This window comes from Berghia stephanieae, chromosome 5 (genome assembly GCF_034508935.2).
Source record: "Berghia stephanieae isolate SIO BIC M18660-M18661 chromosome 5, UCSD_Bste_1.3, whole genome shotgun sequence".
In the NCBI taxonomy this organism is placed as follows: domain Eukaryota; kingdom Metazoa; phylum Mollusca; class Gastropoda; order Nudibranchia; family Aeolidiidae; genus Berghia; species Berghia stephanieae.
Genome location: NC_088364.1, coordinates 5,844,268 through 5,868,125, shown reverse-complemented (window position 1 = coordinate 5,868,125; position 23,858 = coordinate 5,844,268). Strand labels below are relative to the sequence as shown.

The 23,858-nt window shown below is 35.0% G+C and overlaps 1 protein-coding gene across 1 annotated transcript in view; it reads left to right on the top strand.

Moving 5' to 3' along the window:
- LOC144972294 (chitinase-3-like protein 1) overlaps positions 1-23,468 on the top strand; it is a 29,482-nt gene extending 6,014 nt beyond the window's left edge. Inside the window, exons 4-13 of the mRNA XM_078913384.1 lie at positions 1,820-1,922; positions 9,219-9,336; positions 10,871-11,054; positions 11,759-11,894; positions 12,685-12,801; positions 17,470-17,594; positions 18,929-19,052; positions 19,532-19,717; positions 20,966-21,085; positions 22,082-23,468. Of these exons, the coding sequence (XP_078769510.1) occupies positions 1,820-1,922; positions 9,219-9,336; positions 10,871-11,054; positions 11,759-11,894; positions 12,685-12,801; positions 17,470-17,594; positions 18,929-19,052; positions 19,532-19,717; positions 20,966-21,085; positions 22,082-22,222 (1,354 nt within the window). The 3' untranslated portion in view covers positions 22,223-23,468. The remainder of the gene's footprint in view (positions 1-1,819; positions 1,923-9,218; positions 9,337-10,870; positions 11,055-11,758; positions 11,895-12,684; positions 12,802-17,469; positions 17,595-18,928; positions 19,053-19,531; positions 19,718-20,965; positions 21,086-22,081) is intronic.
- Positions 23,469-23,858: the final 390 nt, after the last annotated feature.

Below are 23,858 nucleotides of genomic sequence, written 5' to 3'. Positions count from 1 at the left end.
CTCTCAAACCTGGGACCTCGCAGGATTTCAATACAGTTACAGGTTTGAGAGTTTTTGCGAAGATGTAGGTTCAGTTAAATCGATCGAAATTTGAAGGGCAAGTTTTCTTGCCAAATTTGTAAATGCATGTTTTTCCAGAGTACCGCGGTTAACTGATTAAAGGTTTGGCTTTTTTCTTTTCATATTTTCATCGCCTTGATTGATCTGGCAAGTTTAGATTGTTTGTTCGGGTTTTCTTTTTTTTTTTGTGTGTGTGTGTGTGTTTGTGTGTGTTTAATTATTTTGTTTTGTTTTGGAGTTTGTTTATTTTCCAATCCCGTGTATGGAATCACGAAAGCTCATTGAGGCCGCTCACGCAAGCAAAGTTATTCACAGTGAGGCTCTCAAGCTGATTGTCGTCAATTCAATCAGGAAAGTCGTAAATTGCTATACATCTACTTTGAAGATGAATCCGTTGAGGGGATTGGGGGAGGGGGGGGGGAGGGTTAGAAAGAAGTGATGGGAGCAAGGTGCACATATTTGCAGAACTTATAACCGAACGTTACTATAAGTGCTTGATATTAAACATTGTTACACTGGACAATATTTTGCGTTGGTTTGAGATTATCCCCATTACAACAACGGGCCCATAACAGTATGGGTTATCAGATCTGCAAATTAGTACACGTCGGACTGGGATGTATTATATACTGCCGTACTCCGAAAATAAAACACATTTTCGAATTTTGGCCAGAAAAACGTTGTCCTTCGAATATCGATCAATGAAAATGACCCGATTTTATGAGGGTTTTTTTTTAAATAATGCTTCAGTAAATCTTTTGATACTATTCGTTTACGTAAAATAATTAAAACATCTGTCTGTCGGATATAGCATACCAAGACACAGAACTGTGTGTAGCCTTAAACGTTTACAGTCTGATTGATATACTTTGGTGACAACTGATATCTAATCATCAAAATAGCTGTGTAAAAACAATAACAATGAGCTGAGAAACGTCAATTTCGTTCCTTCTATTTTAAGATCGAATCTGGCTTGGGGAGAGAGGGAGATGTTGACAATGTGGCTATGTGTTAAAAGGCATTAGTGAATCAGGTTAAGTTATGTGTGCCCAGTGTAAATTCTAGCACATTACAAAGATGGATGCCTGAGTGCCATGCATTGTTATGGTTTGAATTGCATTCTTCTCTGGTGCACAATATTAATGTCTGATTCTCTTGAGTGTTGGAGAGGAGGGGTGGTGTTTGGTCTAAATTTGCATAATCTTTAGAATTTGATCTATGCCTCTCTCTCTCTCTCTCTCTCTCTCTCTCTCTCTCTCTCTCTCTCTCTCTCTCTCTCTCTCTCTCTCTATCTCTCTACTCTTTTCCTTCCTCTCTCTCTCTCTCTCTCTCACTCTCTCTCACACATACACACTCTATCTACCTATCTATCTATCTATCTATATGATATATATATACATATCTCTCGCTCTCTCTCTCTCTCTCTCTCTCTCTCTCTCTCTCTCTCTATCTATCTATCTATCTATCTATCTATCAATCTCTCTCTACCCTCTCTTTCTCTCCATTGAGGGGTTATAATAATGGGTTTTTTTTATTATATTTTAGACAAGAAAGTATTACATTTAAGTCCTCTTAACCCTCCGAGGTCCCGGGTCTGAGAGTTTTTAACAAGATGGGGGCCATTTAAATCGATAGATATTTGAAGGACGATTTTTCAGGCCAAATTTAGGATACTTGAAACATATCCATGAAACATGCTCAAAATGTTTTTGAAATGTTTCTCCTGTAATATTTTCCTATCGTCACCTATTTCTACCAGGTGTCAAAACGGAGGAACAGTTGTGGAAAGATGCCCTGTGATGACGTATTTCAACCACCAAACCATGACCTGTGACCTTGACTCCTACGAACAATGCGTCGAGGTAAGGAAACCCTGCTTGACGTCATTCTGTCGGTGACGTCGATTTCAGTTTTAAAATTGTATGCTTATTAATCAGCATCATCATCATCAGCATCATCATCATCATCATCATCATTATCATCATTGTCATCATCATCATCACCATCATCACTATCATCATCATTATCACCATCATCATCATCATCATCATCATCCCTATCATCGTCATCACCATCACCCACAGTAGTAAATGATATTATGTTTGGTTTTAGTTTGTTTACAGTTGTATGATTATGTCGGTTTTGTTTAGTATTCTGCATTGGCAAAAGCTGTCTAAAATAAACTTTGAATTGAATAACTAGTGTGAATCAGAGGCAGATCAAGAAGACGATGACGTCAAAAAAATTTGATCTCACAAACGAAAATTAAATTCTTAAGTCTATTATTGATCAGCTCAACTCTAAGCTATCAATGACCAGACAAATAAGGGTTTTTATGACTTTTATATAGCGCAATAAAATAATAGGACAACTCACAGCGCTTTACATGATGCCTCAAACCAACAGAGCTCTTAACAGGAATGACGACACATCACGCTATAACTAGATCAAATAAAGTTCACTGCTATGTGGTCTTGTGATCGGAAGGTCCTGGGTTCAAGCCTCGCTCGGCGCATGGTTGAGTCCTTGGAAAATACTTTTTACCCACATTCTCTCACCATACTTAGGTGTAAAATGAGTACCCTGTCGTACGATGTCTCAGGCGATATTACAATTTTTCCGCATTTCGTAATGAATTTTAAAAAGGGGATATTTTATAAAGATCAAGATCCACTAAAAATGCTCAAAGTGCTTTACAAAGGGTCCCTGACCAACAGCAACACGTAACATACAGAACGACATATAACGCCTGTAAGGGGATATTACAGTTTTTTTCGACTAACAGGCGTTATATGTCGTTCTATATGTTACGTGTTGCTGTTGGTCAGGGATCCTTTGTAAAGCACTTTCAGCATGTTTGGTGGATCTTGCGCAATATAAAATTTCACTTTTATTTTATTCATTACGAAATGCGGAGGAAGTGTATTCGAAAAGAAATGTACTTTATTTACTTAATACCTCCATACTTCACATGAATCCATAAGCATTGGTGTTGAAATTGGAATTATTATACATTTTCTCATCTCATAGCTAATCATCGAGGAATGACCTCGGTTACATTTTGTAACGTTTAATAAGTTATTTGTACCTGCAAGGTTGTATTGTTTTATGTTTCTTTTAATTATTTGTTTGTTTTTTGTTTTTGGTTTGTTTTAGGTTTGTTTGTTTTTTGTTGTTGTTTACTTGTTTGATTTGTTTTGGGGTTTTTTTTTCTTGATTTTGTTTTGTTTTTGTTTTTGTTTTTTGTTCGGTTTCTTTTATTGTTTTTTTATGGTGGAGGAGGGGGGGGGGAGTTGTCACCAGCGAGAAACTTTACTGTAACATAATTTTAAAATTGTCTTGACGCGGATCTAAATCGTATAAATTTTGGGGGGTAAAAAACAATTGAAAGTTTAAATTTGTTGACATAGCCGATAACAGATGACCAAATAAATAAATAAATATGTCAAGCTTACGAGATGAACTTCTAGGAAGGAGACATCGCTCTATATCTAACAATGAATTAAATACATACTCGTAATGCGATCACTTCACTTCATTTCTAAAAAAATACCAAAACACTGAAAGTGCTTGGGCTCAAAATCCTTCCTCAACCGACAACAAAAACAATAAAATCATGAAAAACATTCCTTAAATTATTGTGCCAAATAATTTCTCTGCCGTTTATCTGTTTTTAAAGCAATGATTGTTGTTTTTATTGCTTTTGTTGTTGGCTGAAGATGGGTTTTGAGCCCGAAACGTGTTTCGTGTTTGGTATTTTGTTCTTTTTATTGTTGAAGTTTTTATATTCATTTTTGTTTCTTACTAAAAATCATACAAAAAATTGTTTATAATTTTTTAAAACAAGTTATTGTTAACGAAGTGGTCTTTGTGTTTAATTTTTGACTTTGTTACTCTGAAAACATATCGAAATAGTATTGACATCACGAACACTGTGTGTCCACATATTAATAAACTTCTTCCCTCTTGATGAACAAATGCACGTCAAGGTTACGTTGATCTGTTTAGGTGCGATGTTCTAATTACAAGTTTGGATCATAGGGATTATTGATTTTGCACTTTATGTGTACTGTTGTGTGAGTCTGAGAGAATAGAAGATTGGAAGAGATAGAAAGAGAGAGGGAGAGAGAGAGAGAGAGAGAGAGAGAGAGAGAGAGAGAGAGAGAGAGAGAGAGAGAGAAACAGAGAGATACGGAGAGAGAGGGAGACAGACAGAGAGATACGGAGAGAGAGAGATGGACTAAAAGAAGATTGTGATGATATATGATAGATGGGAATAATATGATAGATGATGGATGATGAGATGGATAGATAGATAGAGATGAGAATAGATAGAAAGAATAGTGAGTGACGAAGATGAGATGAGAGAGAGAGATAGAAGAGAGGAAGAGGAGAGAGAAGAGAGAAATAGAGAAGAAGGAGGAGAAGAAGAAGAACAGAGTTGGTAGATAGATAGATGTGAGATGAAAGAATAGAAAAATATAGAGATGTGGAGGTGAGATGAGGAGATAGAGAGAAAGAATGAGAGATAGATGAGAAAATAGGAGAGGACAGAAAAGAAGAGAGAGAGAGAGAGAGAGAGAGAGAGAGAGAGATTGGTGGCTTCAAAGTGCTCAAGTTATTACGATCGAACCAACACCTAATCAAACTCTCACCCAAGAGATGACAGACTGAGAGAACACGGACTTACACTGAGATAAGGAAAGAGAATAGGAGGACTGGAGGAGATAGAGAGATAGAGGGAACGAATAGAGAGTGTGAGGAACATCTGGAAGGCTTTCAAGGTTTTCGGGTATTACAACGCACACCTAATCAAACCCTCGCCCTTTAGGTGGCAAAGTGAGAGAATACCGATTAACACTGAGAGTAAGGTGGTCCTTCAGAGCCATTAGGCCAAATTGAGTCGGAGTTTATCCCGCTTTCTATAGCGTGAAATGAACATTCGTGATTCAATTGGCGTTGTCTGCATAACGTCCCTCTCACGGCCAGGCGGAGTTGTATCAATAATGTCGCGGGTTCGAACCACCATCGCCGCGAAAGTTTTATTTTCTATTGTCTTCTGGCACTTTTCTACTCACTTCATTTTCTGGTATGATATATAACAGGACAGGCATGGAACTTGAATAAGAAGAAGATGAAATTGATGCCAAACTACCAAATTTTAAGGATTTTGAAGTGTTATTTAACCACTTTGAGGGTAATCTGTTGATCTTTAAAGTTAACTATAGCGACTACTATTTTTATCTCCTAAAATTTACGATTTTTTAATAAAATAGACAGTTCTGATTTTTGATGGTTTGTTCACCCCGACGTAAATAACGGGTTGAGCCGGATGGTCACAAATACACTTGAAAAATTGACCGTTTATATAACGCAATATCCACTAAACGTGCTCTAAGCGCTTTACAATGGGTCCCTGGCCAACAACAACACTTAACACGTAGGACGAGTAATGACGCCTGTTAGGCGATATTACAATTTTTCGGACAGAGACGACGCTGTTAATGGCCAAGTACTCATTTTACACCTGAGTACGGTGAAAAAATGTGAGTAAAGAGTCTTTTCCAAGGACTCAACTATGCCCTGAGCGAGGCTCGAACCCAGGACCTTCCAATCCGAAAGCGAGTGTCATACCACTAGACCACATAGCCGCACAAATACACTTAATCAAACTCATCCAGATTCGATTCTGAAATTGTTCTAAAGGTGGAAGTGACATGGCCAAATCAATGTGTATCCATTTCTGGATCAAAGCATTCATTATTTATCGAGGCCGCAGACGATCAATTGGCTTTTTAGTTTTACTATTATTATTTTCAAAGCAGCTCTACCTCTTCGAGCTCTTCCACGTGTTGTTATGAACATTATTTTAAAAATCGTAGTTTCCAGGAGACAAATAGTCGTCACCATAATTACCTTTAATAATCAACAATTTACCCTCACAAGGATTTAAAAAAAACTGAAAATTTCGTCATTCTACGAATTTTTCGTAATAGTGAGCAGGTCTGCTTTCATCCGTTTTTGTTTTTTGTTTGTTTGTGGGTTTTTTTTTTTGTTGTTTTTATTTAGTTTTTTTTTTTTTTTTTTTTTGGGGGGGTTTTTTGTTTTTTTTTTGTTTTGTTGTTTTTTTTTTTTTTTTTTGTTTGTTGTTTTTTTTTTGGGGGGTGTATGAGAGAGAGAGAGAGTGTGTGTGTGTGTGTGTGTGTGTGTGTGTGTGTGTGTGTTTGTGTGTGTGTTTGTGTGATCCTTCCAAACTCATTCCACACTTTATGTTTATTAATTGCGATCTAGGTGCAGATATTAGTAGGTCTGACAACCGAATGCAATAATGGGCCTGATTTAACATTGTTGTAATTTATAATTGACGCTATGCGTTTAGTTTTAAAAAACTCAAAACGTCCACCAGCCGGATATAACGTACCAACACACAAAACTATGTGTAACCTTTGACGTTTATAATCTGCTTAATACAATTTAGTGAGAACTATTCATAAAAATGGCTGACTAAAAACAGCAACAAAGAGCTGACTGATGTCCATTTCGTTGGTCTGAAAGTATGTATTTCCGTTAAGATATGGAATGGGTCCATAAGAATTTGGGTTGGGTTATCAGATGTATATAATGTAAAAATGTATAAACGTCGATTGTGACCCGTCGTCTTGATCTGGTGGTATGCCGGGATGAACTAGATGACAAAAAGTAAAACTGGTCAAAAAATATTAAACTTCGTTTTTTTGTGTGTGTGTTAGGGTCTGGGGTTGTTTCTTGTTGTTTTTTTGTTGGGTTCTTTTGGGTTTTTTTTCTTTTTTTTTTCTTTTTTTTTGGGGGGGGGGGTTGGTGGTTGTTTTGTTGTTTTTTTTGTTTTTTTTTTTTGTTTTTTTGTTTTTTGTTTTTTTTATTGTTTTTGTTTTGGGGTGGGATTTTTTGTTTCTTGGTTTGGGTTGTTTTTAGGGAGGTTTTATTTTATTTTGTTTTGTTTTTGTTTTATTTTTTGGGGGTTTTTTTGTTTGTTTATTTTTCACATTAAAATATTATGGTTCTACTCCTCAATAGAACACATAAACTCAAACCAAGTCTAATCATTCATTTGACCATAAATTCAAGTTTAAACCGCTTTTTCAGCATCCCGGCATAACACCGTGTTGTGATCGTGGATTGCAATTACAAATGAGTATATTTCTTGATTAGATTGCTTATTTATTTGTTTTTATTTTTGTTTATTTATTTATTTGTTTATTTATTCATATATTTATTTATTTATGCGTATGTCATCGGTAAAATCCAGGTTTGCAGAGCCAGTTGGTTTAAAGAATGGAGAAGGAGAAGTGAAGATCAAACAAATTTTTGATCTTGAGATTACCCAAAAATAGAAGTCTGAGGGGCTTGGGTCATGATGTTTGATTTGTTCGGTTTTGTTTTTTTAATTTGATTTGTTTCTTAAATTTTATTCTTTTTTTTTAAATTATTATTTGGGGGGGGGGGATTTTTGGCTGTTGTTTTTTTGTTTTTTGTTTTTTAGCTTTGTTATTTGGGGGGGGGGGGGTTGTTTTGTTTTTCTTGGGGTTTTTCTTTTAGTTTTTGCGTGTGTTTGTTTTGTTTTATTTATTTTTTATTTTTGTTTCTGAGTTTGTTTGTTTTTTAATTTCATTTGTTATGGAAAGTGGGTAGACCTGTCGTTTATACAGATATCATATTTATATCGTACAATTTTTTTGTGAGACATAGTGGGCCAAATTCAATTTTTTTTCAAGAACGCAACACTAATTCTAAATCATTTTAAAATGAAATCATTTTACGGCGCTGTACTGCGGCAAACGCCTGTGTTTATTCCAGTTTTCTCTAGAGATGATGAAAGGAATTTTTTTAATGATATATGTTCTTGTATGACATTTATTCGTTACCAAGTTAGATAACACAACAACAATTCTAAATCATTTTACAATTTAAATTCACATAAATAAATAAGGCTGGAAATCCCACATTTTGAAATGATACTGAGTTGTTTTTTTTTAGTTTAAATTTATATATTATTTCTGAAAATAATTGAACAACTATTTCCTTAAAATTTCGACAACCACCCCCTTTCCCAAACACACACACACACACACACACACACACACACACACACACACACACACACACACATACACCAATGTTCAGTTCAAATGCTGTAGAAAATAATAAAAACTACAGTGGTGACACGGAAATCCCCACTGAAACTCGACGACTTTTCTCACAATGATAATGATAGGTCTGGGCCTGTCACATGGATGGCAGATGGAATCCCTTCTCTCTCTCTCTCTCTCTCTCTCTCTCTCTCTCTCTCTCTCTCTCTCTCTCTCTCTCTCTCATCTCTCTTCTATCTATCTCTATCTATCTATATCTATCTCTTTCTCTGTCTTTCTCTCTCTCTCTCTCTTTCTTTCTCTTTCTTTCTCTCTCTCTCACTCTCTTTCTCTCTCTCTTTATTTCTCTCTCTCTCTCTCTCTCTCTCTCTCTCTCTCTATATATATATATTATATAATATAATATATATATATATATATATATATATATATATATATATTCATTATCTATCTATCTATCTAACTATGTTTGAGGGGAATTAGATTGCTGGACAGTCTTTTTGTTTTGTTTGTTTGTTTTTTTAGCTCGAATTATTTAATATTCTCACCTCGTTTGTTTTGTGTTTTTTTTTCCTACAACGTTGTTACTCCCATCTGCTCGTAGATAGCTGGGTTCATCAGGGAGGAGGATGAACCCATCTGTCTACGAGCGGTTGGGTATGACAATGTTATAGGGAAAAAAGAAACGAGGTATGAATATTAAATAATTTCTCTCTCTCTCTCTCTCTCTCTCTCTCTCTATATATATATATATATATATATATATATATATATATATATATATATATATATTATATATATATCCAACTCTCACTCTCTCTCTCTATCTCTCTATCTCTATCTATCTATCTATCTATCTATCTCTATCTCGTTATATATCTCTTGTTCACTTTTTCTTTATTACTAATCTCTCCCACCCTCTACTCCTTCAAACCTGGGAAGAATTAGATGGATATCTGATTCCTCTACCCGGACATCACTTATTTATGAATAAATCCCAAGTAACCAGCATTTATCTCCTATTTCCTCCAGTCCTCCAGACCAAGTCGGATGCGCCTCCTCAGGAAAGCCTACGACATTAAGCCTCAATCACAGCCTAGAAAGACGGAGGAAGAGGTCCAGAACTCTACAAGGGGAGATAATGGAAATGGTGAGCGGATGAGACATATTTATATAGACTGGAAATGGGCTCATACTTTTTTTTATTATGTTTATATCGTTTTTAATCTATGTTGATATGCTTTTTAAACCTCTCTCTCTCTCTCTCTCTCTCTCTCTCTCTCTCTCTCTCTCTCTCTCTCTCATCTTCTATCTCTATCTCTCTCCTCTCTCTCTCTCTCTCTCTCTCTCATCTCTTCTACTCTCTCTCACATCCTCTCCTCTCTCTCTCTCTCCTCTCTCTCTCTCTCTCCTCTCTCCATCTCTCTCTCTCCCCTCCTCCACTCTCTCCTCTTCTCTCTCTCTCTCTCTCTCTCCCCTCTTCCCTTCTCTCCTTCCCCGCCCTTTCTCTCTTCTTCTTCTTCTTCTTCTTCTTCTTCTTCTTCTTCTTCTTCTTCTTCTTCTTCTTCTTCTTCTTCTTCTTCTTCTTCTTCTTCTTCTTCTTCTTCTTCTTCTTCTTCTATTAGTAGTAGTAGTAGTAGTAGTAGTAGTAGTAGTAGTAGTAGTAGTAGTAGTAGTAGTAGTAGTAGTAGTAGTAGTATAGTAGTATTAGTAGTAATAGTAGTAGTAGTGTATCATTATTATTATTATTGTTTTTATCATTATCATTATTATTGTTGTTATTATTATTATTATTATTGTTATTATTATATTATTATTATTATTATTATTATTATTATTATTATTATTATTATTATTATCATAATCATTATTATTATGATTATTATTTTTTTAAATAATAATGATAATAACAATAATAATGATAATATTAATAATAATGATATTAATGATAATAATAATGATATTAATGATAATTATTATTATTATATTATTATTATTATTATTATTATTATTATTATTATTATTATTATTATTATTATTATATTATTATTATTATTATTATTATAGTAATTATAATATCATAATTACGATTATTATTCATATATTTCTATTGCAGCTACGTTAATCTTCTTTAAATAGAAATACAAAGTCGGCCAAACGGATGCACATGTACCGAAACGTTATTATGGAAATTTATTGGTGGTGCATTGTCATTATATCCACGATGATCTATGGCACACATAAATCATACAGAATTCAAATTTAAAAGGCAGGATATTTAGATGTTTTGAAATCACTCGCCATCCAAAACCAGACACTTACTTACACGTAAAGAGACCAAGATCAATCCCCGGTTGCAGACGAGATATTTTTTTCTGCCCCCCCCCCCCCCCCCCCCCCCCTCTGTCAACACTGTTAGACCTAGTGCTAGTTTAGTGTCTAATCTAAAGGGTAGCAGGAAATTGCTCGTGTCCGTTTCACGCTATAGAAACCGGGATAAACTCCGGCTCACGCTATATGGGCAAAATGGCTCTGAAGGACTACTTTTTTGCCACAAACCCCAGATTACACGCCCCCCCCCCCCCCCCTCCCCAACTGTTTGATTTACCACATTCACATATTACAGAATTGACATGCATTATTAAAGGACTGCTTTGTTTTGAACCTCTTCTTCACGCCTCTAGGTATGATGGTTTGCTACTACACCAACTGGGCCCAGTACCGACCAGGTTTTGGCAAATATACACCCAAGGACATGGACGCCTCTCTTTGCAGCCACATTCATTACGCCTTTGCTAAGTTCAATCCTGACCACACTATAGCGGCCTATGAGTGGAACGATGAAAGTACAGATTGGATGGTCGGGATGTACGTATGACATAATCTGTGTATGTGTGTGTGTGTGTGTGTGTGTGTGTGTGTGTGTGTTGTGTCTGTTTGTGAGTAGGCGTGAACAGCTACATTCGTTACTCCTTTGCTAAGTTCAATTCTGACCACACTATAGCGGCCTATGAGTGGAACGATGAAAGAACAGATTGGATGGTTGGGATGTATGTATGTTACAGTTTGTCTGTGTGTCTGTCTGTCTGTTTTATTTATGTGTAAGTGGGAATGCATGTGTGTGAATAGCCATATTTATTACGCCTAAGATAAGTTGTGTTTTTGTTTGTTTGTTTGTTTACTTGTTTTTTGGTTGTTTGTTTGTTTTGTGTGTGTGCGTGTTTTGTGGAGGTTTGTTTGTTTTTTGGGGGTTTTATTTTCCGTATTTGATGGATTTTTTTCTTTTGGATTTTGATCATAATTGAATAATTATTATTAAAATTTAGGCAAAGTATGTTTCCACCGTTTTTGACTGTTTCCAAATTGTGCTTTCACTATTTTTTACTGTTCTCATTTCTGTGTTTTCACTATTTTTTACTGTTCCGATTTCTGTTTTTTCACTATTTTTGACTGTTCCCACTTGTGTTTTCACTATTTTTGACTGTTCCCATTTTTTTGTATTTTCACTATTTTTGACCGTTCCCACTTCGGTGTTTTCACTACTTTTTGACTGTTCCCCAAATTTATGACAGGTATGTAAAACTGAACAACCTAAAGAAGACACACCCAGGGCTGAAGACCATGTTATCTCTTGGTGGATGGAACCTTGCGTCTGGTCCTTTCTCAAGCATGGTTGCCTCGCCCTCAAACAGAGCCGTTTTCATTAAGGTAAGGCAGAGGTCCTGTCGAAATGCTTTTTCCTTCTCTCTCTCTCTCTCTCTCTCTCTCTCTCTCTCTCTCTCTCTCTCTCTCTCTCTCTCTCTCTCTCCTCTCTCTCTCTCTCTCTTCTTCTTCTTCTTTCTTCTTCTTTCTTCTTCTTCTCTCTTCTTCTTCTTCTTCTTCTTCTTCTTCTTCTTCTTCTTCTTTCTTCTTCTCTTCTTTCTTCTTCTTCTCTTCTTCTTCTTCTTCTTCCTTCTTCTCTTCTTCTTTCTTCTTCTTCTTCTTCTTTTTTCTTCTTCTTCTTCTTCTTCATTCTCTTCATCTCTTCTCCTTATTTTCTTCATACTCTCTCTTATTATTCTTTTCTTGTTTCTAGATATCAAAACTGAAAATGTTCGGATAGTTTATTGCTATACTGCTTATGTAAACATTTTCGATTCATAAAAGCTAAATAGTGCTTTTAAGTTTTAAGGTATCTTTTCATATCTATCATCATCATCATCATATCTCATCATCATCATATCATCACCATATCATATTATTATTCATTATATTCATATTATTATATTATATTATATTATATCTTACCTCATCATTTCATCATCATTATCATATCATATTATATTCCATATTATTATCATCATATATATCTATTATTATTATTATTATTATTATTATTATTATTATTATTATTATTATTATTATTATCATTACCCTTTCTTTACCATCATCATTATTATTATTACCATCATCATTACCATCATCATCCTCATCTTCATCATCATTGTCCACATTTCAGAGTGCTATAGCCTTTCTGAGAAAGTGGAATTTTGACGGTCTGGGCATCGACTGGGAATACCCTGGCTCCAGAGGAAGTCCGGCTGGAGACAAGAAAAAGTTTACAGTTCTTGTACAGGTAACGTGTTCCTTCTTTACCTTATATACCTTCTCTTTCTCTTCTTCCTCCTTCTCATCCCCCCCCCCCCCCCCTATTCCACCCTATCAGTGGCAAAGCCCAAGTGCTTCACCCTTTCGCTGTCTTTGTCCTAGTTCTGCTCAATAGAGAAAAAAGTTGATGTCAGTAAACTGGTTCCAATCTTAATAGAAGTGTAAAACCACTCTTCCGGAGGACTGGATACACATCTTGTGTAATTGATCTTCTGGCATCTTATTTTCTAGACTAAATGGATGCTGATCGTCAATAAAGATCAACCATCCTCGATATTTTACCTCCCATAATCTTTAAAATCTCCCTATATATCCTGCTACTGAAATAGTTTTGCCACCTTATGATTCAGTGTGTAACCTATTCATTATTAGTACTCTGAAGGACTGCTTACATAAACATTTCAAATGAGTTTGGAACCGGAAGAATAGAAGTGTGACGTCACAACTTTGTTTGCCCTATTGTTTTCATCATGTTATATATATTTTACTATCTCATCTTCCCACGCGTCTACTTCCACTTCCCCCTTCCCCCCCCCCCCCCCCCCCCACACACACACACACACATACACACTTCCCAACCTCCTTTCCTCTCCTACGCCTGTTTTTTCTTCTTTGAAGCAACTAAAGTATCAATTGAAATACAATAATAATATTGTTGCACATAACCACTTATGCTTTGACACATGCCCACAATCATGGCCATCTTCACAGGTCAAAACGTCCACCAGATACAGATTACACAAATCTTTTGCGATATAAATATCCTCAACAACCCTCGGCTGCTCACGTGTCCACTCCACTTCCGGTTGAATGGATCAGACGCCACCCAATTGTCTCTTTCGATTTCAGATGGCGTCAGTGATTAGTTGTTGTATTGTCGTTGATTTTATTATAATTATAAATGCCCTTGAGATATAAAGATTGAAACAGAAAGGAACACTCTTCCCCTCCCCTGTCACTTTGTCAATATCAATTTGTCCATAGAATAAGTGTGGCTTTCCCTTTCTATAAATAGAAACATGACGTCATCTTGCAGCCAGGCAAGGAAATTCCATCATCTCATCTCACGCAATCTAAAGATCAATTATATTACACCTTTGTACCCTCTAGGAAATGTTATTGTACATTGCAAATAAATCAACTAACAAACAGAATAAATCAAAATGGCGATCAATTCCCCTGTGCTTTAGCGTATCTACGGGCATTTGATTTTATTTTATTTATTTATTATTTATTTTGTCCGGATTAAAGAGACGTTCAATAGTGGAATCAATCCCTAACGTGTACAAAATAAAGAGAGAGAGACCGTGACCCGGAGGTACCGAATTCGAGTCCTGCTTCGGCTACTTTCGTTTCTTTTCCTTGGGCAAGATTATTAACCCCCAATTTACTAACTTTGGACAACATGGGTGTGCCCTGTTGTTATCAGAAATTTTGTTTTGTTTATTTTGTTTTGTTTGTTTGTTATTTTTTTTGTTTTATTTTGTTTTTGTTTTTGTTTTTTTTTTTGGGGGGGGCGTTGGATGGATTATCTATATTCCTTCAGGAAATGCCTTGGCGACGGCATCTCACGATGTTGCTTGTTATGGCGTCATAAATTTTAATACAGACTACAAATTACAGACGATGGGTTATGCATTTTAAATTGGCAATATCCAATTCCCTGGGGCGATTCTTCCTTCTGTGTATGTGTGTAAAAAAAATATTAAAAAAAGAAATTTGCTTTTATAAAGCGCAATATCCACTAAACGTGCTCAAAGCCCTTTACAAAAGGTCTCTGACCAACAGCAACGCGTAAAATATAGAACGAGACATGACGCTTGGTATGTGATATTGCATTTTTATACGACAGAGATAACGCTTTTAACGGCCATTTTAGACTTGAGTATGGTGAGAGAATGTGAGTAAAGAGTCTTTTCCAAGGACTCAACTATGCGCCGATCGAGGCTCGAATCCAATACCTTTCGATCCGAAAGCGAGTATCATTCCACAAGACCACATAGCCGCAAAGAAAAATGTGTGTATATATGTGTGTATGGGTGAGAGAGAGAGAGAGAGAGAGAGAGAGAGAGAGAGAGAGAGAGAGAGAGAGAGAGAGAGAGAGTGTTCTGACATGTTAATCTAGAATTTATTCTAAGAAAGTATCTCTATCTTATCCGTTCTACAGGATATAATTGTGTACCCAATAACATCATCAACCACCAAAACTCATTACATGATCGTACATTTAACAATCCTTCACCAATTTCCTTTACTTGTTTCATTGCTAGACGTCTAGAATTCCTTTTAACCTGTTTACTTTCGTACTCCAGAAAGACGCGTCTCCAAAAATTTGGCCAGGAAACTCCTCCTTCAAGTATAGATCGATTTAAATTACCCTTATCTTGGCAAAAACTCTCAAACCTGGGACTTCGCAAGGTCCTGGTTCTGACAGCCTTTTGCCAAGATGAGGGTCGTTTAAATCGATCGATATTTGAAGGAGGAGTTTCCTGGCCTAAATTTTTAATCCGACTCTTTCAGGAGTACGGCAGTTAACTGGTTAAAATCAAATTTACTTTTTTCTTCAAACTTAAGGTTTCTGTGCGATTGAAAAAAAGACGAAGAACAGGAAGAAGTAGATATAAATTGCAAAGCACACACACACACACACACACACACACACACACACACACACACATATATAATATATATATATATATATATATATATATATATATATATATATATATATATATATATATATATATATATACACACACCCTATATACTTTAATTAACACTTCAACCAACATTTTCAATTTGTATTTCAAATATATAAATATTTATTACAAAAATAGTTATCTCAGACAAATGGGAGTGATCGTCCTTGAATTTTCAAATTTAAATTGTTTCGAAAACAACATCTTCAGCCACTCCAACGTCTTACACAACCATTTAACCTTACCGTACTCTGACTAAACTCTTTTTCTCATTTATTTTGTTCATTTGAAAAAATCTTATTTAGAAATATCGATAGTTTTGAGATGTAACCCATAGCCTCAAAGCCGACGTGCACTTATTTGCAGGTATGATAACCCAATTCTTTATGGGCTCATTGTTGTAATGGAAATCTAAAAAAAATGACACTAAATATTGTCCATTACAACAATGTTAAACTAGGCCCATAATTGGGTTCGGATGTTAGACCTGCATAAAGTACACGTCGCTCAAAACGGTATCATTTAGGATTGAACTAGTTACTGGAATTTAAAGGTTTGACGTTAATGTCCATACATTATACATTAACCGTTACTAATGGCAATTTTTTGCTATCTTTTAGATAGGACTTTAGTGTATCGCAAAGTAGGCTTTCCGCCACATTTTACAGACACAGCTTTATCAAACACTGCTGGGTGGACAGGAGAGGGGGGGGGAGGAGAGAGAATCAGATATTTTGATAATCTCGACTTTACCCAGGATCGAAACCAGTCTATTTGCATCTGAGACGAGTGTTCTACCAACTGGGCTATCGGAGCCAACGTCATGTCGTGGACTGAGAAAATCAACATTATGTTTTTGTTATTTTTTTTTTTTTTGGTTTTGTTTTGTTTTTGTTATGTCATTTTAATTTATTTTTTTTTTGTGTGTGTTGTTTTCTCTTGTTTTGCTTTGAAGCCGTGGTCTCAGACAAGGTGAATCCCGTCAAATACAGCCATCTAATTTACAATTTACTGGTGTAAAATTGGCTTCATCGATGGCCAAGGGCATGGGTTACCACCACAAACAACCATCCATCCTCCTCTCCTCCATCCATCACCCCCCCCCCCCCCCCTCTTTTCCACCCAAACCTAATCTTTTTGATGATGTAAAACAAAATATCCTTCGACTTGAAATAGCCCAATTTTAGAACTGTGGAGAAAAAACAAAAAAAAAACAAATAATGAAATTATCACAGTGTGTATTTTGAAATGTGTGGGTGTGTATGTGTGTGGGTGTGTGTGTCTTGAAAGTCATAAATATGAACTGTAATCTGGATCCTCTACTACAATATCAACGAAGGAGAAAAAGAAGATTTAATTCGATCCAAAAGTTTATTTTAAGCAATTGCCAATATGAACCAAACATTAAAACATAGAATCAATACAGGTAAAATCAATAGTTAACCAAAGTAAACTACCAAAAATGATTAAATAGATAAATAAATAAAATAGATAGGTATATATATGAATATAATAAATAAACAGAGAAGATAAATAGATAACTAAGTGAATAAATAAATAGCCCTTACCTGACCATGTGGACACCATGGGACCCTTTGAGGAGCGCTCTGAGCAGAAAGTTATATTGTGCCATATAAATGCTCTGGTTTGTAGGGGATTTTCTTGTTTGTTTGTTTATTTCTTGATTTGGTTTTGTTTTTTTTTGTTTATTTGTTGTTGTTTTTTTTTTGTTTTTTGTTTGTTTTTTTTTTTTGTTTTTTGGTGGGGGGTGTGTTGTTTTTTTTTTGTTTTTTTTTTTGTTTGTTTGTTTTTTATTGTTTCTTTTTTGTTTTGTTTTGTTGTGTTTTTTTGTTGTTTTTTTTTTGTTTGTTTGTTTTTGTTAGAGCTACATTTTGTATCTTAGATTATTCATGGATCAATTGTTATTTGTTTCCCAGGAGACAATGGCGGCCTTCAAACAAGAGGCAGAATCCACGAACCGCCCACGTCTGCTACTCTCGGCTGCTGTGTCTGCTGGCAAAGACACCATTGACTCGGCCTACGAGGTAGACAAAGTCACCAGGTAAGAAGGAATTAAGAGTTTGTTTGTTTTTTATCTTTTTGTTTTGTTTTATTATCATTTATTTTGTCTTGTATTTATGTATTTGTGATATCCTTCGGCTTTCGTTCTGTAGGATTTTTTGTTGTATTTTTTTAAAGATTTTATTTCTGCTTTTAGGTATTGATTTCTTGTAATGAGTAAACGTGAGCGTCTGTGAACGTGTATGTGTGTGCGTGCATGTGTGTGTGTGTATGTGTGTTTTATATCACATTTATTTTCTTTCTTTTCGGGGTTATAATTTGTTTTTGTTTTTTGTTTTGTTTTTTTGCTTTGCTAGGTTTCTTTGTTTTTTTGTTTCTTTGTTTTGTTTGTTTTTGATGGGTTTTTTTTTTTTTTGTTCTTTTTTTTTGTTGTTTTTTTTTTTTTTTTGTTTATTTGTTGGCTTTTTGCTATGATTATTATTTTTGACTGTTTTGTTTGTTATTGTTTGTTTTTTCAGGGGGGGGGGGGGGAGTTCACGATTTTACATGCCAAAAAGTGATAATATTAGAATTAAAAGGATCAGAAATCTGGCCAAAATTATAAATACATGTTTTTCTATAGTACGACAGAATAAAACATTTAATATTAACCCAAGTTCCGTATTATTTTACCATGAATTCTATTTTTAACATCTCACCCACCCTGACATAGTCGCGTTTCCAATCAGTAGACCCCAGGTGGGGCATAGCATCAAGGGGAAAATACTCGATTCAATCAAATGGAATCTTGTCATATATTTGGCAAATTGGATTTTTTGTAACACTAAGGCTCCGAAACCACTGGACCAATCGTCACCAAATGTTACAAGATGTTTACAATTGACACGAAGAGATGGTTTGTGTGTATTGTGAGATTGATTAGACATCGTGATGATTTTAACGAAATATCAAATGTGTTTCGTGAAAATCCTATTGATAACAGTAGCCATCATTGTTAGCACGTGGGTTTAATGTCAACCTTCCAGTTAGGTTGGCGAATATGACAATGAGGTGGGAGTACTTGCATTGAACTGATACTAGATAGTGGTTCCTTTCATTGTTTTGAATACAAACAATTTCTTACAATTTATATTAATCATTTTCCCAATGAATTCTACGATAAGTGAGCAAAGTATATAAGATATTAAATGAAAAAAATATCTCTCCGCGCCCAAATAAAAAGCCCAGTGAAGTTCTCTTACGAAGTCGAAAAATGGATTGTCTGTTAAGACAATAGAAATTGAATTCAGATTGTCTTTAACACTTGAATTATTAATTTTGAGTTGATTGACTTATCATTATCATTTCGGCAACTATTTTGTATTTTTCCCCCAGCGTGTTGGATTACATAGTGGTGATGACCTATGATTTCTTTGGTGCCTGGGATCCACACACAGGTTTGGTGAATCCCCTCTACCCACCCAAAAACGCTACTGGTCTAGATGCCGTGTTCAACGTGGTATGTATCTGTGTGTTTGTGTGTGTGTGTGTCGGTGTGTTTGTGTGTGTGTGTCTTGGAATCCTTACACGGGGTTGGTGAATCCCCTATACCCAATAACGTTGACGGTATGAATACCGTGTTCAATGTGGTATATGTGTGTATATGTGTAGCGTTGTGTGTGTGTCGGTCCGTGTGTGTATGTGTCTGTGTGTGTCTGTGTCTCTTTACCTACATTCTTCCATCTCCCCCATTTGTAAAATACTTATGTACCTGTCCGCTATCAGCGTTATTTCTGTCGAAAAATAAACTGCTGGCGTTGTGTCTCGTCATACAGGTGACCTGTCACTTTTGGCTTGGAACCCCTTGTAAAGCACTTTTTGCGCGTTTAGTGGATTTTGCCCTATATTAAATGCTTAAATTTTATTGGTTTTTTTTCTTCTCTCCCTGCCCCTTTTCCAACCTTCTCGTCCACCCCCCCCCCCCTCCCCCCTACCCAGGACTATGCTGTCAAGTACTGGATATCCAAGGGATGTCCCAAAAACAAACTGGTGGTCGGGGTCATCTCCTATGGACGTTCCTTCACACTGACCAACCCTTCGGTCAACGGACTCAAGGCACCAGCGAACGGCGCCGGCACGCCTGGTCAATACACGAGGGAGGGAGGATTCTTGTCTTATTATGAGGTACGAGTGAGCTTGGTGATAAATTCAGCTGTGCTTGCTGTCGTAGTTTCAGACCTGTACATTTGACTACTTGACCATTATGTTTTGTTTTGTTTTTTGGGGTTTTTTTTTTGGGGGGCGGGTGTTTTTTAAAGTTTTTGTTTGTTTTTGTTTTGTTTTTTAATTTATTGTTAATGTTTAGTTGTTTGTTTATTTTGTGAGGTTTTTTTGTTGTTGTTTTTATTGTTTTATTTTGTTTTGTTCTATTTTGTTTTTGTTTTGTTTTGTGTTTTTTTTTTTTTTTTTTTTTTTTTTTTTTTTTTTTTTTTTTTTTTTTTTTTTTTTTTTTTATGTTGCTTTTTATTTTTGTTTTGATTTGTTTTTGGTTTTTTTGTCTTTTGTTTATATTTCTTTTTGTTTCTTTTTTTTTTTTTTTTTGCTTTGTATTGTTTGTTTTTTGTTTTTTGTTGTTGCTGTTGTTGACTTTTTAATTGATTCTTTTGGGGGGGGGGGGGTTGTATTTTCTTGTCGTTTAGTTTTGGCTTGGTTTGTTATTCTCTTTTTGATTGTTTGTTTGGAGGAGAGGGATTGGGGTTGTATTTGGGGGGGGGGGGGGTTGTATGGTGGGGTCTTAGTCTCAAAGATCGTTTATACAATATTCACAATCAAGTTTCATATCACGTTATTGTTATCACCCATTTCACAAATCATGAAACTTACAGATACCTGTTGGGTTTTTTTAAGGAAGGGAGATAACCCATTAATATTGTTTGACACATTCTGTTATTGTGAGTTGTCTTTCTTTAGCTCACTCTGTTATAGAACCAATCAAATATGCTGTGTTAAATTGGATTACAAACATAATAATACGACGCCTTAACGCTAATCAAACTGATTTTATCGTCAATGGATTGGTTGATTTATTGATTTTCCGACTTATTGATTTGTGATTGTTTGAATCATCTATTAATTGGTTCATAGAACTATTGATTCATTGATTGATTGTTTGATTGATTGATTGATTGATTTATTGACTTATTTATTTATTCATTTATTTCTCTATTTATTTGTTTATTATTGTTGGGTTATTTGTTGGGTTTTTTTCTGAAAGATTGAATGATAGACATTGATTGATTGATTAATTGATTGGTCGATTGATAGATCGATCGATCAATCGCTTCATCAACAGGCTATGTTCGATTCATATCTTTCAAATATTATAACTAATGTCAAGTATCCTAATCTATACTATAAATTCTGCATCATCAGGTTTGCAAGATGATCCAGGATGGCGCCAAGATCGTCCAGTTGGAGGCAGAAAAGGTACCTTATCTTCACTTAGGCAATCAATGGGTGACCTACGAAGACCAGACTAGTATATCCGCTAAGGTAAGTCCTTGCATTTTTGTTGTAAAAAGGTATAAAATGTGATAAACCTTTATTATGGCAATCAGTAGGTCGGTGAAGCAAAGCGACAATGGTAGGTCTTAGCATGTGTGTTTAAAAAGGTAGAAAATATGATATATCTTTATTGTAGCAGTCAGTGGGTGACTCACGAGGACCATACTAGTATAGAGACAAAGGTAGGTCTTAGCATTTGTGGTGAAAAAAAGGTAGAAAATAAGATATAACTTTATTGTAGCAATCAGCGGGTGACTCACGAGGACCATACTAGTATTTCGTTTAAGATACTTCTTAGCATCTCTGTTTAAAAATGTAAAAAAGGTCTCTTATATCTAGTGTAGCAATCAGTCGGTGACCTACGAGGTCCAGAGTAGTATATCCGCAAAGGTAAGTCCTTGCATTTTTGTTGTAAAAAGGTAGAAAATGTGATAAACCATTGACTGTGGCAATCAGTGGGTGACTCAGGAGGGCCATGCTGGTGTAAAGATAAAGGTAGGTCTTTGGATTTGAGTTTGTAAAGGTAGAAAAATGTTTCTTGAATTTACTGTGGCAATCTGTGGGTGACTCACCAGCACCATACTAGTATATCGTTTAAGGTACATTTTAGCATCTGCGTTTAAAAATGTAGAAAAGGTACCTTATCTCTTGTGCGGCAATCAATGAGTGACTCATGAGGACTAATATAACGATTAAGTTAGGTTGTGAGATGTGTGCTTAAAAAGGTAGAAAAGATTGCCTTGACTTTACTGACTCCTCGTGAGGAGCATTCTAGTATAGCTGCCAAAGGGGGGGGGGGGGGGTAAGTTAGTGTCGCTATTATGGGCGCCAACTCTGGACGGCTATATCATTAGTAGTATTATCATTATTACCATCATAATCATTATTACTTTCATCATCATCAGCAGCAGCAGCAGCAGAAACAGCAGCAACAGAAGAAGCAGCATCAAAGTTATCATTTATTTTTCCTCATCTTTTCTACAGGCAGACTACATCAACGATGGTGGATATGCCGGTGCTGCAATATGGGCAGCGCCTCTGGATGACTTCCAAGGAAATGTGTGCGGCCAGGGTCCATATCCACTTCTCTCCACCGTCTCCAAGAAAGTCAGGAAATTACATTGATGATTATTTCCCATCTTTAACACCGAATGTATCCAATTATAGAGCAAATTATAGTTCCAAGTCATTGATGAATCCGATTGGGGATTTTGAATTGTTATAAGTTTGTAAGCTCTGGTATGCAATGTTAAACCGATCTTAAATCATTTTTAAATTAATATTACCACTACAAATTGGAAGGCGGAATTTAAGCTTATTTTTAAATCTTACATATATCACTGATGTTACTGAATCACAGAATTTTAAGTACAATTTCATAAAAGCAGGACTTATCATTGAATCTAAAGAGGCTTTTTGTTTTCAGAAATTTTTTTATATTTTGAGATTGTTATTCTTTTTTTTTTTTGATTTTACTGTAATGGTTTAACACTGCGTGTTTAAATAAAGTTGGTGTGTATGTGATTGTCCAGAAGCAAACGCTATCAGCACGATTTTGACTCAATGACTAAAACGATTTTCAATATGAATTCTCTGTTTTCAATTGCTATCTAGACTCGTGTAAAATTATGTTTGAAGAATTTAGTCAAATATCAACAGCTTTCAACCACGTCTTTCAACTCATTCAGCATAATTATATTATTTTATTATTATTATTATTATTATTATTATTATTATTATTATTATTATTATTTTATATTATTTTATTATTATTATTATTATTATTATTATTATTATTATTATTATTTATTATTATTATTATTATTATTATTGTTATTATTATTATTATTATTATTATTTTATTATTATATTATTATTATTATTATTATTACTAATATATTATCATTATTATTGTTATTATTATTATCATCATTATTTTGTAGTAGTATTATTATCATTTATAATATTATTATTTTTATTATTATTATTATTATTATTATTATTATTATTTTATTATTATTATTATTATTATTATTATTATAATATTATTATCATTATTATTGTTATTATTATTATCATCATTATTTTTAGTAGTAGTATTTATTATCAGTATTATAATTATTATTATTATTATTACCATTATTATTGTCATCATTATCATTACGTGCACATAATATATGCAGGTCTGATAACCGAACACAAATATGGGCTTGTTTAAAGATCGTTACGGACAATATGTTGCGTTGGTTTGGGAGTATTTCAATTAAAATAAAGAGCCTATAACAATTTGGACTATCAGACCTGCAAATGAATACACTTTGGTTACACCATATTGTCCAGTATTATAATAAAGGTTTTCATTATAAAAGAGTTCTCAGTTGTACTGATTGGTTGTCAAGGGCTACTGGTGTTTTTTTACCTCGGATCAAGGAGAGGTTTTTCGTGTTGACAATTTCCGGTAGATTATGCCATGCTTTATTGGATTATGTAAAAACTAGTTTGCTGCGACTAGAGTGAATCTGAGTTTATAGCGTGCGACAGTGGTTTATGCGTGAATAAGTGTGTGTGTGTGTGTGTGTGTGCGTGTGTGTGTGTGTCAAGGTGTATGTATGTGTGTGTGAGAGCTATTGTGGTGTTTTGATTACAAGTGAGAGTCTTTTCGAACGACTTTATTGATTTGATGAATGTACTCTTGATAGGTCAATATTAATATCAGGGATGGAGAGGGGTGGGGGAATAGGGAATAGGAGGGGGACTTGGG